The sequence below is a fragment of the Achroia grisella genome, unplaced genomic scaffold, assembly GCF_030625045.1.
Source record: "Achroia grisella isolate CSIRO2021 unplaced genomic scaffold, CSIRO_AGI_Agris_v1 utg874, whole genome shotgun sequence".
Taxonomy (NCBI): domain Eukaryota; kingdom Metazoa; phylum Arthropoda; class Insecta; order Lepidoptera; family Pyralidae; genus Achroia; species Achroia grisella.
Window position 1 is genome coordinate 3,378,182 of NW_026713051.1, and position 20,930 is coordinate 3,399,111.

Below are 20,930 nucleotides of genomic sequence, written 5' to 3' on the forward strand. Positions count from 1 at the left end.
AATGCAGATGTGGCCATTACAGTCGTCATGATTCCTAAAAAATATTTATTTTAAATTAACAATTAACAATTATAAAAATTTTAAATTATACGCATCTGGTTTACAGGAATATATGTAGGCTGGAAAAGAAAGAAACAAAAGAAATGATAAATGAAAGGATGAAGATTTCTTTACTACTGTCACGTTTATGTTATAACTCATTTTAAGATATAATATTTACTTTATATCTGTTAGAAAACTTATTGTCGCCGTACTAAGTAAAATAAAAATTTGTTAATTATAAAATTAGGCTGGTCGTATGCACGTTAATGTGTCGTATTAGACTTGTGTTACTTTATTATAAACGATTATTAGCAAGTAGACATACAAAGTTGAGTCTCTAATGTGTTACTGTAATGTATTAAATATTATAAGTGTTCAGATGGATCTGATGAAGTATTTTAAGAATTTGTCGCGCATTTCCTTTTCTTCTATTCTTCTAAAAAACTGTTTACCTCTTTCTTTTAGAAAAAAAGACAAGAAAATGTTATAGATATTCTGTAAGATTGATAAATGCTTTCTTACATCGGCAATGTTGAAAAGATGGCAAGGCGTGAATATATTTCAAGGGCTACTGGGGGTTACAGATTTAATTTACACGTTTTAAAATCGGCACATTAACGATTGTTATTGAAATTCTTGACATACTAAGATGCGAATGCTCGTGTTTAACATGCTTATATAAAAGACACGAATTTATTAGACTTAAGTTTATAAAAATATAAAAATTTTGGCTGTTATTGCTTTGAAAGACTGAAAAATTGATTTAAGACTGCATAGCAAAGTATAAGGTAAAGATGTTATAAAATGTTAAAACTTGAATGTAGGTAGAGTTATCTGGAATTACTAAAGAGAATGGTTTACATTCGTTGCTTGTGGTTTATTATATGTAATATGTTACCAAAGTTGTATTTGTTTAATTTAGTTTATATATTAAGCTTCCACTGCTAATTTCATCAGATATCACGGTATTAAAAAAAACTTGGTTTGAACCTAAGAAAAAATGGATAACGGATAGTAAGCCGCCATTAATTAATGCTGGCCTATTATATTTTCAAATTTTATATAATGTTCATTATACACTTTCATCCTTATTTTTTTTACGCCGTTATTTATAACAAATGGTATAATAATTAATATAAAAGTCTAATGTTGGAGGTCCGTCAACAAATCATATTAATATTTATTTGAATGTTCACTTTTTGGGTACTTTTCTTTCATATTGTAAGTACTTCGTTGATCTTTGATTTATGCCTGGTCCTATTAATCTGTGATATTTGCGGAAGTTAGTAGTGAAATCTTAAGCTATTATAATAATGTTTTACGTTGGGTGAGGGGTAGGACGCGTATTGACATTTCAAGACGGCTATATATGAGCGCATTTGTATTGAATGATGAGGATGCTGAAGAATTCTATAATAAAAAAAAAATACGTAATATAGATGTTCATCCTCTCACGTTTACGAATAGACTCATAGATTAACTTATCCAGAATTTAAAAATTGATGTTAATCTTAGTCTTCTCAAGTGATTGTATTATTCAATGTTAGGTACAACAAGTTTTTAATCACGTGACACGATACATAGTATTTTTAATGTTTGTAACTTATTGGTAGTACTTGTAAAACTATTATGTGTGTTAATGTTGTATAAACATTGTAAAATAGTGCATGCTTACTGTTTTCTTCCAGTGGTTACATTCTGAACCATTTAGTGTATGATCTATCAATATATAGACATTGGAAACATTTTGTTTGTTAAGGATGTTATTAATTAACTACGTATAAACTTAGTAGGTCGTAATTTAAACTTAAACTTCGTAAACATTCTGTCAATGTTTTTCTTTTAGTGTGTCTAAGTAATATTTGGTATTATATTAGTTACAATATATAGACTGTTCTCCTATTATGCTGATGTAATTAGTAATATAGGAACGTATGGGTGTTGTGTAACAGTAATCAGAAACTGAGAAAAATGTTATAACAGCAGGATATGCATGTAAATTAAATTTATGTGGTATCGCTTCATTGCTAGCGCAGCGGGATGGCGCTGCGACGTTTATAGCTGCCTTTACACGTACGCTCTTTCAGTCAGGAATCAGCTTTCACGGAGGAAAGAAAGTGTATGTAAATGTAGACAACGAGACGAGTAATACAAAAAATACTAATTTGTAATTGCACACTGTTGCTCGCGCTCACTTTTCCGCGCAAAATCGCGCGCGCTTTTGATCGTGTGTGTAATAATATACCGTGTAAAGGATCAGCTTATGAGGTTAACTTAAAATATATGATAATGATAATTATTATATTAATTCAATTAAAATTTATGCAAGTTCAATATCTATTTATGAAATTCAAATGTTAATTCTATGATATCAATCTGGAAACATGAATAATAATGTACTAGATTATTTTAAATTCGTCAGACTCGCAGTTTATTTTATAGTAATTAATTACTATATTAATTATCAAATTTATTTAATCAATTTTCGTATCTTAGGCCAAGTTTGTTAACCTATAGGATTTAATAAAATTGTAATAAACTTTAATTACTAAATCCTATTGCATTTCTAGACTTGCAAATTATCATGTCATATAAATTAAAACTAAGCTACACGTCGCATCGCTACTCCCATTACCGACAATTGTTCGAAACATTGAGGGGTGTAAATTCGGACTATGAAGAATATATTTTGTAGTTCATGTTGTTTTCTGGATAATTATATGTATACTTAAAGGAATAGTTAAATGTGCTGCTTATCCGTGTTTTAAAATAATAGCCTTAATAAACTTTGAAAGATAAATTAGTATCATATATGTTATCTGGAAAAATTATGTGTGTTATAAATGGAGTTTAGGCGAGAATCATATATATTAAAGATTATAATTTAATTATTAGTTACACGAGTATTTTCTAATACTACTTTTGTTATTGGTTAATTATCCTTTTCAATTCTTAGTTTCTCCTATTTCCTCTGTCATTGTTAAGTTAATATATTTAACAATTTAATAAAAAAATTTGGTTTTCTTTATATAATACTTGTATTATTTTTAGTTTTATTTTTGTCCGTATGTATACAATTACCTAGTTGTTATTTTGTTCGTGTCTTTAGTTTTAGTTATTATTCTGATCCTGATGTAACATCTGTAGTTCTTAGGCTGTTGATTATCATATTTTGTGTTGTAATCTCTGATATCTATTGTTACAACACAACTTTCATCTGAAATGAACATTATTGTTGGCAGGTTTTTATGATTGGGCCTTTTATATGTTTTGATATTTTCTTTCAATAAATATATATCTTTATGTTAAATATTATAGTTTCTTTTTTACCATTAAGAGTAGCAAGTAGTAATGTAGTGTTAACGGGCACAGAACAAAAAAGGGGAATAAATACAGTTTTCTATTTACTACTGACGACATAAGTAACAAATATATTTTCTATGTCACTCTTAGCTGCTTAAAACAAAAAAGAGCCTCTGTCCTGATAATATTCGACGTAATTACCAAAACCACAATGCCTCTACTATAACCATTCCTATTGTCAAAATATCTTTCGATTTTAATTATTTTTTCTCCAACTTCATCATGATTGACGTTATTAAATCTTAAGTTATATCTTAATTGGGCCATTATAAAATTTATATTTAATGTACTTTCCTAGGGTAAGCAATAAAATTATTGAAAACAAGACAAATGGTAGTGGTACATAAATACTTCAAATAGCAAATCATTTCGGTCTTAAAGCTTCGCCAGTATTATAGCTAATTTTAATTATTAATTTAATCTAATTACACTAAAACCACTTAATTGCACCTAAATGTACGTAATATAAGATTAACCTATATTTAGTGCTAATTCACTTGATGCACACACACCTAATTGCTTGCTTAGCTTTGCTTTGGTTTTCTTGAAATTTCTCTAAAATCAACTTGGTAGTGACAAACATCTTAAATATTTTAGTTGTATCTATACACATGAACTTAATTTATGTCGTAGTACGAAGGTAGCTTTTGTACAAAGCCACCTGTTTGGGTTGTCTGTCTCATCTTTTTGGGTGCCAATCGGCTTTGGTGCTAAACTGTCCGGTTTGACAAGACGAGTGAGATATGGCCATGAAATTGCAGGGTTCACAGCCATGACACCCTAGTTCTCAGGAATTGCATTAAGCTAGGGGAGTCGCATGACGTATGTCCTTGGTGCTCAACTTGTTTGCAATTCCCGTTAAATAATATTAAAAATACATATGTATAAAACTAGTTGTGCACCCCAGGAGGTCCACGGAGAAAGCCCCATTTATTTGTAAGTATACATTCAGGTACATCTTCTATTTAAGTAAACAGTTGTCTGTTACTTAATTATGATTAGACTACTATACGATTTCTATAAATTGTGTAGTGATATATATGCACATATACATATGTATACCAATATCTACCGTAAAGACTTATCAGCAGTAAAACGTCATGGTCATATTTTTAATTTCGCTGGGTGCATTCGGCCGCGTGTAACATCGATTGATTTTAATTTTATTTTTATTAGAATCCACTAGCTTTGATTTAGGTCTAGGTCATGCTCAGTTATAAATAATGTCATATATCTGGCAAAAATAGCGCCTATCTGTAGAGTTAAAATATAGAGGTACCATTGTCTCGTCTATTTCCGCTACCAAGCGACTTCCTACGTAAGCTGTTTTGGTTTAAAGAACGGTGTGGTAGTAAAATTCCACTGTACGGTGTTATCACACCACAATTCTTAGAAATGTTAATGCAACTCAACGGTAACATGAGAAACCTATGATTAATGTTCTTAGGATTACTTTGAGGGTGTCAGCTAATTTGATATTCCAGCTACATATAAAACAAATGACGAACACTGCAGCTCCCGGCGCAAGAGTTGTATTTCGCAAGTTTGAATACTTTCAGTAGTTCTATATCGATATTTAAAGGAATCTTGTCTATAATTAAACTTTACAACGTATGTATAACTTGCCGTCAGGATTGTTATTCAGATGTGGTAGTTGATTACGAGACGTATTGTGAACTGTCGATATCGCGATGAACGTTTGCTACATTTCACTAGGTATATTTAAACAAGCGTGCCAAGACCATACCAACCGCCGTCTCTTGGATTGTTTTAAAATTTAACGTTATTTATTTTGGCATAGAGTTATTTATAAATACAAAATAACACTATTTTTTTCTAATCAGGGCTGTAAACTACTAAACCACGACGCTATAAAGCATTGCCTTAACTTACTACTTTATTTTTTTAAGCAGTAGGTTACTACTATATATACTAAAATTCGTTCGAGTATCGTTGAATCTTTATTTGGCGTAACTAGGATGTGCTAGGCATATCAGTATGGAAAGAAAGTTATAGGAAATGTATATAATAATCATTGGTAGAAAATAACTAGAACTAATAGAAAATACAGCAAATTCTTGTGAAGTGCTTTCAAAACTAGAATACATAGGTATTGGTCTGGATGTCTATGTAAATTTGATAAGTCTGTGTAACAACAGACATCCAGAGCATAAGTTTTTAACATGTGGTTTACATATATTTAAAATTTTTAGTTTGTCATACTGATTAAAATGAGACAAATATTTGTGTAAAAAATACTTTGTTTTTCCCAACATACCTAGTATGTTAGTGGCTGATAGAATTTGATAGAATAATGCATGAACCAGAACGGTGTGTTGAAAGGAAGTAGATAAGAGTAGAAACGAGAAACAGAGAAAGTAAACGGGAAAAAAGCAGGAGTTACAAGAATGTACATTTGAGTGATGGACTCAACTGTGGAGAGATGTAATGAAAATAAAATGATAAATAACTGATAGAAATAATAATTAATGAGTTCGTTTGTATAATTTCTGCTTAGCTTGGGTGTGGGTGACACATTTTCATATTACTATTTCATTTTATTACTATGTCTCTTCTCACAGAACCTCATATTCATTTATACTGACTATATGAATTTTTATAACCATTTATAAATATTCATACTTTCCTCACCAAAATTATAAATATTTCTCAGTTAAAAACAACTCACTCAATAAGGTGTATTTTACTGAACACTCGGCTTTTAATTCATATTCGAGTATGCTTGTGTGAACTGAGGGTATTTATAATTAATATGAAAGCTAGTAAAATTCATGTACTTTAATATGTATGTGGCAATTATCAATGTTATCTTAAATATAAGGGTAAAAAAGTAGTACTGACAATTTTTTACTATTTTTTATAAAAAATGTTTCATTTTGTTTGCGCTCATAAATTTGTGTATTTAAGGTGTGTTTTACGAATTCCATACATTTTTAGAAAAAATCATCACTAAATAATAAACTTACAGCCCAACGCTGTTGCATCAAACTCGTTGATTCCCGAGGATATCGTCAAAGAAATGAAGACGGAAGACGAGATCCTGGCTCAGATTCGTGGAACGCAGAACATGAGCTCGCAGCCAAACATTTCGTTCATCAACGATCAGCCGTTACCAACGCTGACATCCACGAATCCTTTTCCCGCTACGGAGAGCGCAACGCCTAATCTGGAAGAGCTGCAAAAGCTGATGTACGATAAAGATACATTAATCAAACCCGCTGTTGTGGAGAACATCGTGCCAAAAGAAATGCCGGTAATATATTTTATTAATATTAACTTACAATTTTCCGCCTTCCGATAGTCGCGAGTTCGATTCCTCGCAATGTTCAATTTGTATTCTAGACGATAATTGTTTGTATTGGTTATTATATTATATATGTATTTATAAACAATGTGCATCTAGGTATATCTATTAATTATCTAGTTAGTAGCCATAATACAAGCACTTAGCTTGGGACTGGCCCCAAATGACCAGGACAATTCACACAACGAAATTTATTTCTTAGTAGTGTTCAGAAACTTACACAGTGACAGAACGATATATTTCCCTGAAACTGAACTTATATTACTTAAAATATTCTGCTATTTCTATAACTTTGATCAAAGTTATTACAAATTTCTCGATGGAAAGTATCAACTATCATATAGCATTACAGCTATCATGCAGTCACGACAGCCCCCGATAATTGTATTGTGAACTTTGAAAAGCACGGGGTCATGCCTCTTTCTGTCCCTACCCTGTAACTGTATCAAATACCATCAAAGTAAACAGCTTATAAAGCAAACAGTATAACGGCAGAAATGGGAGTGAAAAAAGTATCCACTTAAATGACTTTGTACAGGTGTACCAAGAAGAATAAAAGAAAATATCGACTTTAAACTTTAAACTGCATATTAATTGTCCAAAATAACATAAATAAATGTTATTTTGGTTTAATAGGTTCCTCCAAAACCTGAAAAGCCTGCCAAGGTGGATCCACCCGCTGCTGAACCTGTCGCCAAACCGCAGCCAACCCAAAGCAAACCGGCCGCTGAGGCCAAACCGAAACAAGCCAAAAACGATTCTGAAAGGGCTAAGAATAAAGATAACGCCACTAAAAGCAAAGTGAAGAAGTCCAAAGAAGAAAAGAAAGAGGATTGTGATATTAGGAAAGAGGAAGACACTGTGAAAATTGAGGTTTGTACTTAATGTTTATATTGGTAAATAAGGTGACAGTCCACTTTATGGTAAGTGGTAATCGTCGCCGGTGCTGTTACTTGAATAGCAACATGGACATCACGTCATATGATGTCCCCCATTTTTCATCGTTTTTCAGCGACTGTTTTGCTATCATATCATATAATTTCTCTGACATAATTTACACTTCAACCAAAACACAGCTTGTAAACCATCTGCTTAATGCTTTACCACTACGAAAGCAATCTGCAGATGGTAGTGCTGGTGTCAGAAATAGCTCTACAGATGTATCCACGCAGACTTTGTGAGTGTGAGTATTATTTAATATAAATGCATTTCCCTACAGAAAAGATCGGAGGAGCGATCGCCTAACAAAAACAAAAAAGAAGAAAAATTAAATAAAAAGGATCTAGAAAAGGAGAAAAAGGTGGGTATTCATGATTTTTTACTGCTATTTATTAACTTTACATACCCACTCCTATTTTAAAATAGGTTATCTCGTTTTTTTTTTACTAGTTTCAGAAATAATGATGTGTTATAATATACAACATAAGTTAGTTTTCATCAAATGTAATACGAATAACATGCATACATGTATATACATCGTAACATGTATACACATATAAACAGTTTTAAAGAGTATTTCAAGCAGAAATTATGTGACGGTATTTATGCAATGAAACAACTTTGTAAAGAAGACTTTGTAAAGAAACCAAGTGAAAACCATTTTTAAAACCCCTATACAAACTACGCGGTCGTGTTTTCAATTTAATATGAAAAGTTTATTTTTATTCAGAATTTCATTTTATTTCTTACACTACTTTTATTTCAGTAGGTGGTATTTATACGTTATTATTTAACGTAGATCTATTCTATAATGTTTCTCTATATCTCTCTTATTAATATCTAAATGCGTGTAATTCCTTGTAGGAGTGGATCATGGATGGGTTTACACTGGTCAAGGGATCAGAAAAATCACACAACAAGGATAAAAAGAAGGCTGAAGAGGCGAAAGCAGTCGATGAGACTGAGCGTAAAAAGTAAGTATTATTAAGTATGGAAAGTTATTATAATTATGGTTAACACAATACAAAAGAAATGTTTAAAATTACTATTAAAATTATTAAAATACAATTTAAATATTCTACAATAGGAAAGAAGATGACAAGACAGGTGAGGAAGAATTAAAAAAAAAGAGGAACGCTGATGCTCACAAGAAACAACAGGTAATGACACGATGTTTTTTATGGATTTTATACACTGCAATGTAGCATAAAACTAGTTGAAACAGCGACTTTTCCCGACAACATTTGATGTGAAAAGCACACTCAAATGGAAACGTTGGAGATGAGCCCACACAAACATACGAACAAATTAAAAAAAAAATGGTTCTGTACCTAATATTGATAAAGTTCCCCAACAATAGTGTTTCTCTAATATTTCTCAGTTCAAAACTGATCGTTGTATGTACATATAAACATTGATGTTTATATATTTGAATTCATTCCTACTTATTAAAGTAAATTATCATTAAATTAAAAAAGAAAAAATAAAATCTAGCTGGCGAAAAATATTTTCACTTTATATTTCTGAATGACACTCCGCTGACGTTAACACAAATTCGTTGAATTCAATTTCAACTGTTATATAATACTGTAAACAGTTAGGTGGAGGCTATTAATTTCTAAACAAAAATTACTCGCTTGTTGCATATAATGAAATCGTTATCTATTTATGTCTATAGGAACAACAGCATCAACGTCAAGCAGCGGAGCCTGTGATAAAGAAGGCACCGTGGTCATCGGTAGCCAACCAGAACATGCAGGCCATCAACAGGGATGGACCTACGTTGGCCGAAATCCAGCGCCTGGAACGAGAAAAGAAGTTGGAGCAAATGAAAGAGCAACAACATATGATGCAAATTATTGCACAGCAACAGGCCGCACAACTCGCAAGGGAACAGGTGATTATTATTCCTCTACTTTTATTTTAATAGCATGTACGTGGCAGCTTCGGAGAGTACCAAAAAGCTCAAAGAGTGCAGACTTAGGTGGCAGGTACATATTTTTTCGAAAACCTATGTACTATTTAGGGAAGAAGTGCCTCTCCATGGCTACAATGAAAAGAGGAGGCAGGCAGCTACTGTCCGACTAGTGTCCATAGGTACATGAAGAAGTTGGGTCTGTCAAATGACGATGTTTACCAGCGAATTGCATGGCTCCTCAAGATTCAGAAAACCGACACCGATAATGGTGTGATAATGAAGAAAAAGTATTTTTATTTTATTTGTATGTTTTTTTTATTATTTGAAGGCTGTTGCTTTTTATAATGGCCGCAGCTGGTCTTTAACTTCACCGACCAATATGGGAGCATTTCAAACCCGCTGAAAGACTTATCGCGGTTGATTAACGTCTATCTGACACAACTTTAGTCTGTAGGTACCTCTAGGGATTCGTACCTCGGCTCAGGCGAGAGTTGTTCAGGGTTTCTTTTTTGTTATAATTTTTTTTTTATAAAATTTAAAGTTTTATAAAGGTAAAACTAGTGTACTATGTGCAAACAAATTAAAATTATTTATATTTCATAAACATAAAAGAACTTATTTAGTGGAAATACAATATTTTTATTAATTTGTCAATTATTTGTCGGCAGGAAATGCAGGCTGGTCTAGGTTGGGCTAAAAAGAAAGGCAACAACTTAAACGTCCCTGGACCAAGCTTCGTTGAGATTCAGGTGACTAGATTTATTATCAAACCTTGGTGGCCTAGTGGTTAGCACATTTACTGCCTTACTTCGAATGGTCGCGGATTCGATTCCTAGACGAATTTGTATTCATGAATATGATTGTTTATATTGGACTACTAGAAACTACTAGATGGCGCTGTTTGAATTGTCAAGTAAAGTTTAAAAAAGTTAATATATAGATAGTGACTTTGTTGCGGTAGAAGGGTTAAATTATCATCATCATTGCTTACCATCCCACCCATCATTAACCCTTGATTTGGGGTTGGCGCAAGATATCCTCTTCAACCGATGCCTATCAGCCGTTATATCTGAGCTTACTCTCCTTTTATTCACATCATCTTTCACACAATCCATCCATCTTTTTTTTTTAGTCGTTCAGGTGTTAAATATTTTTGTGAAATTAATGAAGGAGGAATATCTTAGTTCTCCGGGATCGTAATCTATACATGGACTTCACTATCCATTAATGTTTTAGGCTGAGGCCCGCAAACGCACTGTGGCGGCGGCGGCTATTCATGCCCAAGCTCTAGAAAATGCTCAAATCGCGGCTGCTCAGGTGCAGGCTGCGGCTAACCATGTGCCCTGGGGCAATCCCCAGAACGGAGGTAAAAGAAGCTGATGTTATGAAGTAAAATCATTTTATATTTAAAGAAAATATTGAAAGTGTGTAAGTAAAATAAATAAAGATAGAGGTATTTGAGTGAAAGTTGTAATTTCTGTACTTGTTACAATTAATAGAAATGCATTGTCAATATACGAGTTTATTTCCAACAAGGGTAATTTTGACAACCCGTAACTTAAAATAATAGTAATGTGAATGTACAGGAATGTAATAAATTTCTAACATTTATTACATTAATAAACTAAAGTAGTAATTACTATTTAACTTATTTTTTCCTATCATATGTTTTCACTCTATTGTGGAAATTCAAATTCAAATTCAAATCCAAATATTCAGCTATGTTCTGTTTCGAGATTAAGAGTATATTATATGGGTGTCTGTAAAAGATTGGTTAAAGCGATAGGCCGTCTTTTGTTAAGCACATAAATATGCTGCAAAATGTTCTTTTTGGAATATTTTTTCAGTGTGCATTAAAGAGGTTTATTATTATTTTTTATAATAAAAACAAAGTATATGAATTAAAACTGACTGTATGGTTTATACGACGTGAGGAGTATTACTTCACATGTTCATTACATTTAAAACTGAAGTATAACGGCGACCAAGATCGTCGATTAAACAACCACTAGTAAACCGTTAAAGTATTAGAATAAGTATTTATACTGTATTAAGACGTTAGATTTATTTTGTCCATAGACTATGTATCAAAAGTTGGGTACATAATTAAAATAACAGCTGAACATTTTGATAACAGGTTTTTGGGATACCCAGCCCAATGCACAACCGAAAGCAGTGGAGAAACCCCAAGAAGCTCCAAAAGTAGAGCCACCCAAGATAAAAAAAAAAACGACTATCGTTATTCCACCAAAGAAAGAGATAACGCCAGCTGCTGAATTCGAGACTTGGTGCACTGGTGTGCTGTCTTCGTGGAACACCAATGTTGATGGTTAGTTCTTTTTATTTAATTATTAAATAAAATATACGAATGTTTCATATCTATATGTGTGTAAGACTTTTGGATCCCAATGTATTCAAGATTATAGAATTGGAATGAATGGGGTGAGATTAAAATAATCGTAACATGAGGTCCACAGTGTTAGTATAAAATAAATATAACAAAAATAAATCTTTTAAAACGTATTTTTATTGTGCTTTATGTTTATGTCTATTACCCCCCTCTCTACCTCGTAGATTACAATTCTGTGTCAACATTACAGTGCCGACCTTCGTTAGCTTCCTGAAAGATATCGAGTCACCATACGAGGTCAAGGACTACGTGAAATACTATTTAGGCGAGACAAAGGACGCTAATGATTTTGCTCGGCAGTTTCTTGAGCGTAGGTTAGTATTTACATATATTTTAAATCGTTCCTACAACCGACAGTCTTAAAGGTAATGATCTTTTTTTTATTCAAATTAATATTTGCAAAGATTGTTCACCTAGTCCGGTGGTCCGGATGTCCGGGAAATTTATCACAAAATACACGGTGTATCCAACTTGCAGTATAGTTAGCGTTATACTGCGGCTTCGGCGTTTAAAAGCAAGTAGTAATCCTATTACTATCAGCTCTCACGGTATCCATGTAACTCAACATCAACTAATCAACTTAAACTTCAACTGCAACTCCAAGAAACTCAAAAATAAATATGTATAATTTTATTAAATAAACTATAATAACTATAAAAAAAATATAATATATTGGAATAAAATTGTAATATTTGAATCCTGTAAAATGACACAAAATTTGCCTCGTATATTTAATAATAATACAATCGCATCAGGGATTAATTGTCAGTGGACAATGTCGCCATGAATTGAGACGAAATTAATAAATTAAACGAAACTAAAAACAGGCATCGTTTTTTTGTCTGGATATTTTTTTTGTTGTTTATATATTGTTCAGTTGTTACCACAGTTGTCAGTGTTTAAGTGATGTTTTTATAATTAGGTCTAAATTACTGCGCGTTGGCATGGTGACGCCCTCGGACGACCTCTGCTCTCCGGCCATTGCGGTCAACCCTCGCACAATATCTGGATCTGATTATCAGGAGGTTAAGGTTAATACATATATTTTTACTACATCTACCCGGAAAATGTATTCAAGCACCTAAATCACATAATTACTTTGATCCCGTTTTTGTTATTTCTTTAGTGCTTTTTATATTTGATTGCTTATTTTATTTGTGACACATAAATAATCGAAGCTTTATAATATTTTTTTACATTATAAAGATTTATGTTAATGTTTTTTTTTTAATTATGATAAACACAGAACATTTGCAGATAGCCTTAAATTGAATACTAATTAACTAAAAGATTTTTAAACGCTTTATAAATTCAGACATGAAACTGTTCAGATGTCTAGACATCGCGACATGTGCGAAGCGTATTTTGAGCAAATAAATAATTTTTTACTTAGCAAATAATGAATTTATTCTATTAACTAGAGGATTCAAAGCGGGATTTTATTTATTATTTCATACAAATTGCATTATCAATTTATTTTTGGTTTTGTTTTGCATTTTTTTATTTATTTTTTCCATAGATGTGGTAAGAACATTGTATCACTTGTAGGGGAAAGTACAGATTATACTTTACTAACGCGTGTAATTGCATTAGATAATCTGTCCTTTCTTCTATTTGAAATATTTTTAATGTATAAGTATATCATAACTGAGGTATTGGTGATGGGAAGATTGAAAGTAGATAAAATACATTTATTGGATTCGACTTAGATTACACACCAATAAATGTAATGATCTTTTCTGATAATGACGTGCCTATCACTACAGCAAGCATGAATAGTACGAGACCACGAGCCGGGACTCAAATAGTCCCGTCTGTATCATACTGGCGGTAGTTTTTTTGTTCTAGTTCTAGAGGAAAATACAAGCTATAAAATGCAAATATAATCTTTAGGAGTAAGAATACCATTTATTACCACTACTTTCTATCTCATGGGTGTCGTAACAGGTCGAAGTTAATTTTTAATACAAGGGTGCAAGAGATGGAAAATTCGAAACCAAGTTCTCTAAACCAAATCACCTGATCTTCATGGTAACACTTGGCTATGTCCATGAAGAGAGATCTGTATCCAGTACTGCGCTAATCGGTTGCTACGATTCATAATTAAAACAAACATAACACTCATAAAATTAATCAACTGTTTGTAATTTACAGGGCAAGGGGAAAAAATCCAAAAAAAATAAGATGCTGAAAGTGGACGCACGTATACTGGGTTTCTCTGTAACAGCTTCCGAGGACCGCATCAATGTCGGCGACATTGACACCGCGTGAATTGTCAACGTATCATGTCCATTGTAACTCGCCTTGTGATAAGCTATCGCATTAATGTATATTGGTGAGTGACCAACAAAACTACCTGGACACATTTCATTATATTATTTGAACCTCTTAGTAAGCCAGCGCTCACACATAGCTTCAAGCAGCCAAATACCTACAAAACCGTTTAAGGCACGGGTATTTAAGTTTTGATAATATGTTTAAAGTTTGAACATTAGCGCAAAGTTTACAGCTGTGAGGGCATGTTTGCAAAGCATGTCTGCTTGCGCTAACGTTTAAATATTTATTGACAGGCCTACGAATACATGTTCAAATGTTTGAAGCTATGTCCAGCTCCAGGGTGATGCAAACGGTTCATAAGTGTTCACCGTTTTTGTTGTTAACTATACCTCTTACGTCTATATCATTAGGACTCTTGACGCCTTGTAGGCACTCGCGCTTCACCTTCGACTCCCATGGTATCCATCGGTGTGTTCAGCTTCCGAGCGGAGTCATCCTCCCTAGCTTACTCCAATTAGACCGATATTAAAATGAACGTAGTAGACTAGCTCGGCAGGAAAACGGCGCGACGTAATCTACCAACAAACGGCGTAATAACGATAAATACCCGTTTTTATTAATTGTTGTATAGAAGTGTAAATGGAAGTGAAAGTTAATGGTTAGTATTATTAGAGCGTGCACGTACGTCGATACGAATGATATTGTCAGCTAGTGCATGATAAAGTGACAACAATTATTGTGCCTTCAGTGTGTTCTGGCCGTTGGGTGGAGTGTCCTCTTTTAAGTCTTTATTTTATATTTATAAACGTGTATGCCTTTTGGATTGTATGTTTACATCGTATTTCTGTATCCTATATCTATTTTCTCTGAATTTGAAAACATAAAAGTATCTGAAACAATACATTGATAATACCAACATTTGCGACAAGTAGACTCTGAATACGAACCGTTTAAATGTCTAGTCACATACGAATGAATTCATCGTCGGGTTCCGAACATATAGTAAACGTTTCTCCCGGATTTGATTCACTTATCGTGCACATTTTAATGTGGACACGATTGTTTTACGTATATGTAGGAAAAATATATGTTTAAAATTATAGATTAATGTCGCAGGTTTTACCATTTTATGATAACATAAATTATAGCGTAATAATGTACCTTTTTGCTCATTGTAACTGAATGTTGTGATTCACATTAGATATATTATGAAATTAATCCATTGTGCAGTTGAAAGTAAGCCGGATTGGACTTTAACTTAGACCACTTACGGTCAGTATTTATAGCTTTTGTCCACCTGAACCCCTAGGCACTAGGTGCTCTCCATTTGTAGGCGTAATTATTGTATTTATGGATCATAACAAGATTACTGATTTATATAAAACTTCAGTAACACTTCAATGTGGAATTAAATAGTGAATCTGTAACTGTTTGTGACGTAGATATATTCTCTCTATATATACATATATCCGACGTAATCGGTTATTTTATTGTTGCACTTGTTTTATCGCTTCGCGCCGTTAATTTTTCATTTATAGATATTTCAATAATTTATATTTTATATTCAATTTCCAGTGTTAATTAAAGCAGTGGTTTTGTCTGCCTTTTTTTAATTATGTAGGTAGAGAAATAATAAATGTTGATTTGTATTTATTGAATAACTTATTTATTGCGCAAGCCAATTTTAATGTATTTGACATTTTAAATAGATAATTATTGTCAATCTGTATAATCTTGTTATTTAAGTGTTTTAACCAATAGATAAACAAATATATAAATGCTTATTTATTTCAATTACATATAATATAATAGATTCATGGGAATTATGCAATACACGTATGTAGTTACACATCTTCCATTCTAATGACTTGCCAGTTCAATGAATTTATATTTATACTTATTTATTACGATGAACATTACACTGCAATTATTTACTAGTTCTCTGAAGTTTCATAATAATGTAGCATCACAATGAAACATGCAAGATATGGTAACTTTTATAATTATCAGTTGAAAGCCACGACACTACGACTCTGTCGTAATTATAAAAGTGCCCGACAGACATCTATACGTATAATTTAGAATTATGCATTATTATATGTATTTTAATTAAAGACAATATTTAAAAGTGAGTTGATCCTTGTGGCTTAATGTTATTGTTCCATTTCCACGTGATCGTTTTTAAATGCATACAACATTTATAGATTATCACAATCGTTATAATAATTGATATTAAAAATGTTTTTGTAATTTTTAACTTTATAATTTTGCCTAAGGACTTTGTTAGTGTTTATGTATATATTATTATAACGTTTCAAACTATTGTATAATCATTTGTATATACCTTATTTCTAATGAATATTTTTAATACAACTTTAGGCTCTGTTTACACGTAGGTCAATGTCAGGGATTAAAAGTGATTGATGAAACACCCACGGACAGGTTTTGCGAGTATGGCTCTTTTGTGAAGTTTGACCGTGAACAGTTTTTACTAAAACCTTTTCTAATCGCTCTATAATTGTGTGTACGGCAAATTGAATGTTATACTGTGTAATATTTACTATTAGGATAAACGAGTATATCGACAATGTGTTTTAGATGTTATAGTACTTACCGGTCTATAGTGTACTTGATTGTAACTGTCGCAACATCTGTATACATGTACCGTGAATGATTTGTTTTAGAATTGTTATTTTGTGATTAAGCGAAACACCTTGTCTTCTACTCAAATTATTTAACAGAATTAAGCGAGATTAGGTAAATATTTAAAATATATAATTATACTTTAAAATATTGAATAAAATTCATAGTAATTGACGAAATTTATATTATAAAACTACCCCGACTGCCTTCTACTATGCTAATTAATAACTCTCGCATATTGGCTATGGCTTAGCTCGTGAAATGCTAGCGACAATAAGCTTTTTTGTAATTATATACGTATTATGTAACGGAAAGGAACTTATTCGACATGTATTCTTTTATACTTATTTTTTTGACTCGGTAAATTATTCGAATGTGAGGCAACGTTATTTGATTTGAGATGGATTAACCCCAAAACCCTCTAAAGGACTCTCGGCGCTCTTATCGCCGTCACACTAATTATTAGAGATTTTCGAACATTCGAATTATATGTTGTTACTTTTGCCTATTCTAATAATAACTCCATTGCGTGCAAAAACATATGTCATTTTTAAACAATTTGAATAAAGAATATTATTATATACTGTATTATAGAATATATATATATATATATATATATTATAGAATATATATTATATACTGTAGTACTGTATGGATATATGTATATGTACAGTACCACAGAATATCTCATTGTCTTGTTTTCTATTGTCCTACATTAGGCCGAGTATGTTGAAACATAGTACCCCACCCCATTTCACCTTCAAACCGGTACACGCAACATAAGCGGCTTGTCTGAAGAATATGTACGCAGAGGACCTTCTACCACGATATATCTATTGCCAAGTTTTCTTTCCGTTTCATAATTCAGCTTTCATATCAATTTTTATCACGGTTTTCTTTAACTGTAATTTTTCAGAAATCCTTTACGGTATTTTAAATGGCTACCTAAATTCATTTTGTAGTGATCTAGAACATTAATTATGTATTTAAATTCTATTCTATTCGTTTGATATAAGTTGATTCATTTATATGATTTCATTATTTATTTGTTGGAAAAAATTACAGTTATTGCACCCTGCTAGATTTTGATAATAAATGCTTTTAACTATAACTTATTTGCAAAGGTTATTCAGTTCTGCGGGGCGTTGCAGTATACGCATAAAAATTAAATAAGGAAACGACTCCAAATACTCAAATGCTCGCTGCAAATTGTTTAACCTAATAATAAGAATATATATAAAAATATATATATATAACGCGATACATAACACCACGCGACTATCTCCTGCGGGACCTCTAATCAAATTACTTAATTAGTTTATAGGGAGTGTATAATGTATATTCTATTTTCTAAACATAATGCTATCTACTGCGATCAATTTCGAATTATGATTTAAGCACGCACAAATACATTATACACGATTTAATCACGCTGTTGTATCTTCTAGTAGCCAGTATGTAAGGGGTATTTATGTACCAATTAATAATATATATGATAGGGCGATCAGCACATTAGCTTTATTATGGACGCCATCATTTTTAAAATTAAGAAGCATTGAGCGTCTGTGCAGAACTGTGTTTGTTTTTTTAAGTATGTTGAGTAAATGGGTATTTCGATCATTATTATGAAAAAAACTAATTATATCGACGTTCATGTTTTGATAATGTGTTTTTCGCCTTGCAAACTGATGACCACGGTATTTCTGAAATTATTTTACAAGTACAGCCTTCAGTAATGAAGCAATAAGTGTAATTGATCTTTGTAAACTCTAACTGAATGTTAAATGTTTCGATTATTATTATACGATGGATATGTTTTAAAGACGTGTAAATACTATTTTAGAGTTAATAATAAAATAATTGATCATTGGATTTCGTGTTTTATTTATTATCCTGTCCATATACTGTAATTAATTATGTAAAGGTGTCTTATAGTTCGTAAGAATGTAATAAAATATTTATATTAGGTACGTACGTATCTTTGGAGTTACTGACGTAACTTGCAGTTACTATAGATATAATAGTAATAATAATAAATAGTTTCAATATTATAAGATATTTAAATGCAGTTTAAACTTAATAATCTATTTATATATTGTAAACAGTCTTGACCAGGGAGAGACTAGTAAATTTGCTTGTAGCCCAGAGTAACTGAGTACCTGATGGTAAGTCGTCTATAGACAGGAAAGAGCACGTCGTGCTCAGTAGCACTCAATACTAGCGTCGCCAAGTAATGGCATGTTTTGGATATTCACATTGGAGGTAGACTTTGTACAAAGTAGATACCAGTAAATATTTAAAAGATGAATAAGAAATCTTTTTTACCACATGTTGAACTCAACAGTAAGTAGTTATCATGAAGACATAGCTATGTATATGTTCCTTATGTGTATTAATAAATGTAGGTAAAGTACCCCATATTACTGACCATTGCGCTAATTTATAATACCTATGCGGTATCCTGATTTTAAATTAATATATGGATTATAAGACGCCCCTTTGTCTATTACGTTATACAGTAGGTAGTCAGAAATATAAATTTACACCGTTTTTAATGGCAACCAGGTTTGAACACACTACCTTAGACATCGCAATGAGACTCGGTAATTAATATCGCAGAAATTTATAATTTATTTAAAGACATTTAAAACTATCCGCAACAACAGACTCGACGTCGACGTCTTCGGCGCCTACAACTGCGGCGACGACGACGCATACGTCTCCGGCTGCGACGTCTGCGTCGGCGACATCCCATTTCACGTACCAATTTTGCAATATATCTGTCCCCACACTTCTCCAAGAAACCCATGGCGACACTCCTCTGCAAGGTCTCCTCGGCCTTCCCCGTCAACGTGTTAGATCTCCACACGTCGCCGAACTTATCCTGAAGGTATCTGGTAATGTCTCCAGCTGTGACGCCATCTCTGTTGGCCACTTTGTAAAATGTGGTCATTACCAGTTTCGAAGTGTTTTGCTCTTGGTTTTGTTCGTCGTTAAGCGACATTATCGAAATGTATGTGTGTAATAGAAATGCTTAATTTCACATTCTTCCAACAATGAGTTATTTTGAGTAATTAATCAAATACATTATTTCACTAAAAGCCAAAGTAAAATGAATATGATAAATGATAATGTCATATAGTTTGTACATTTTTTAAAGTTTTACGTTGTGGCCAGCATCTACTTTTCATTTTACTCTACTAAAATGAAAACGTTTATTTAAAAATTTTCCACAAAATTGGCAGAATAAAAAATAAATTACTTGTTAAAAAAGGAACAGTAGTGACATAATCACAGTCATGTTTTTCATCTAATATTTTATGACTCATTTTGGCAGTGTAAATTTATTGAAATGTTCAAAATTGTAATGTAACTGTTCAATTTTATTTAGATATATATATAAATATATTATGACAGGAGTAGAGCCTATAGATTGTGTTGGGCAACAATATGCAGCGGGAAGATTGGTGATAAAATATCTACATGAGAATAAAGATGGTGCAACGATTGGTGATATACTTCATCACTTGCGTACCACGCAAAAGCACGAACCTGCAGATTTAAATCGAACAGTGCAAAGTATATTGGAGAATGGAACGGCATTAGGATTTTTGGAGAGGAAAGGTTCCTATTACAGGAATTGGGTATCTCAGGGGATGTGTTGTCGACGTCGAAGACGCAGTCGTTCCCGACGACGTAGGAGACGCAGAATTCGGCGTCGTCGTAGCCGCCGTAGACGCCGCCGTAGATGCGGCTGTAGCTGACATATTCCAACCCATTCCCAGGCAGGTTAAGATCCAGTACAATTGGCAAGAATATCTGGTGTGATCGCTGAAGTTTTTTATGAGTGTTTTTGAATTTATAGTCTTAATAAATTTATTGTGGACATATTAGTATGCTTTTATTATTCTATACATAAATCAGTTAGTATGCGGTACGATTGATAAGAATTTATTATTAGATAGGAATATTTAATATAATACATCCTCTGTGGTTGGGAGAGCCTGTCCTAA

At 32.4% G+C, this 20,930-nt stretch overlaps 2 protein-coding genes across 2 annotated transcripts in view; one reads left to right on the forward strand and one right to left on the reverse strand.

Annotated features, from left to right (window-relative positions):
- Window positions 1–17,493, forward strand: part of LOC131853139 (GRB10-interacting GYF protein 2) — a 62,772-nt gene extending 45,279 nt beyond the window's left edge. Inside the window, exons 17-28 of the mRNA XM_059203961.1 lie at window positions 6,395–6,679; window positions 7,367–7,603; window positions 7,950–8,030; window positions 8,534–8,643; window positions 8,757–8,829; window positions 9,348–9,566; window positions 10,256–10,336; window positions 10,824–10,953; window positions 11,725–11,916; window positions 12,188–12,311; window positions 12,920–13,028; window positions 14,152–17,493. Of these exons, the coding sequence (XP_059059944.1) occupies window positions 6,395–6,679; window positions 7,367–7,603; window positions 7,950–8,030; window positions 8,534–8,643; window positions 8,757–8,829; window positions 9,348–9,566; window positions 10,256–10,336; window positions 10,824–10,953; window positions 11,725–11,916; window positions 12,188–12,311; window positions 12,920–13,028; window positions 14,152–14,268 (1,758 nt within the window). The 3' untranslated portion in view covers window positions 14,269–17,493. The remainder of the gene's footprint in view (window positions 1–6,394; window positions 6,680–7,366; window positions 7,604–7,949; window positions 8,031–8,533; window positions 8,644–8,756; window positions 8,830–9,347; window positions 9,567–10,255; window positions 10,337–10,823; window positions 10,954–11,724; window positions 11,917–12,187; window positions 12,312–12,919; window positions 13,029–14,151) is intronic.
- Window positions 17,494–19,524: 2,031 nt separating this feature from the next.
- On the reverse strand, window positions 19,525–20,093 carry LOC131853087 (uncharacterized). Its single transcript, XM_059203903.1, has one exon. It carries the CDS (start codon window positions 19,919–19,921, stop codon window positions 19,568–19,570), a length of 354 nt encoding a protein of 117 aa, XP_059059886.1. The 5' UTR covers window positions 19,922–20,093; the 3' UTR covers window positions 19,525–19,567.
- Between the last annotated feature and the right edge of the window lie 837 nt (window positions 20,094–20,930).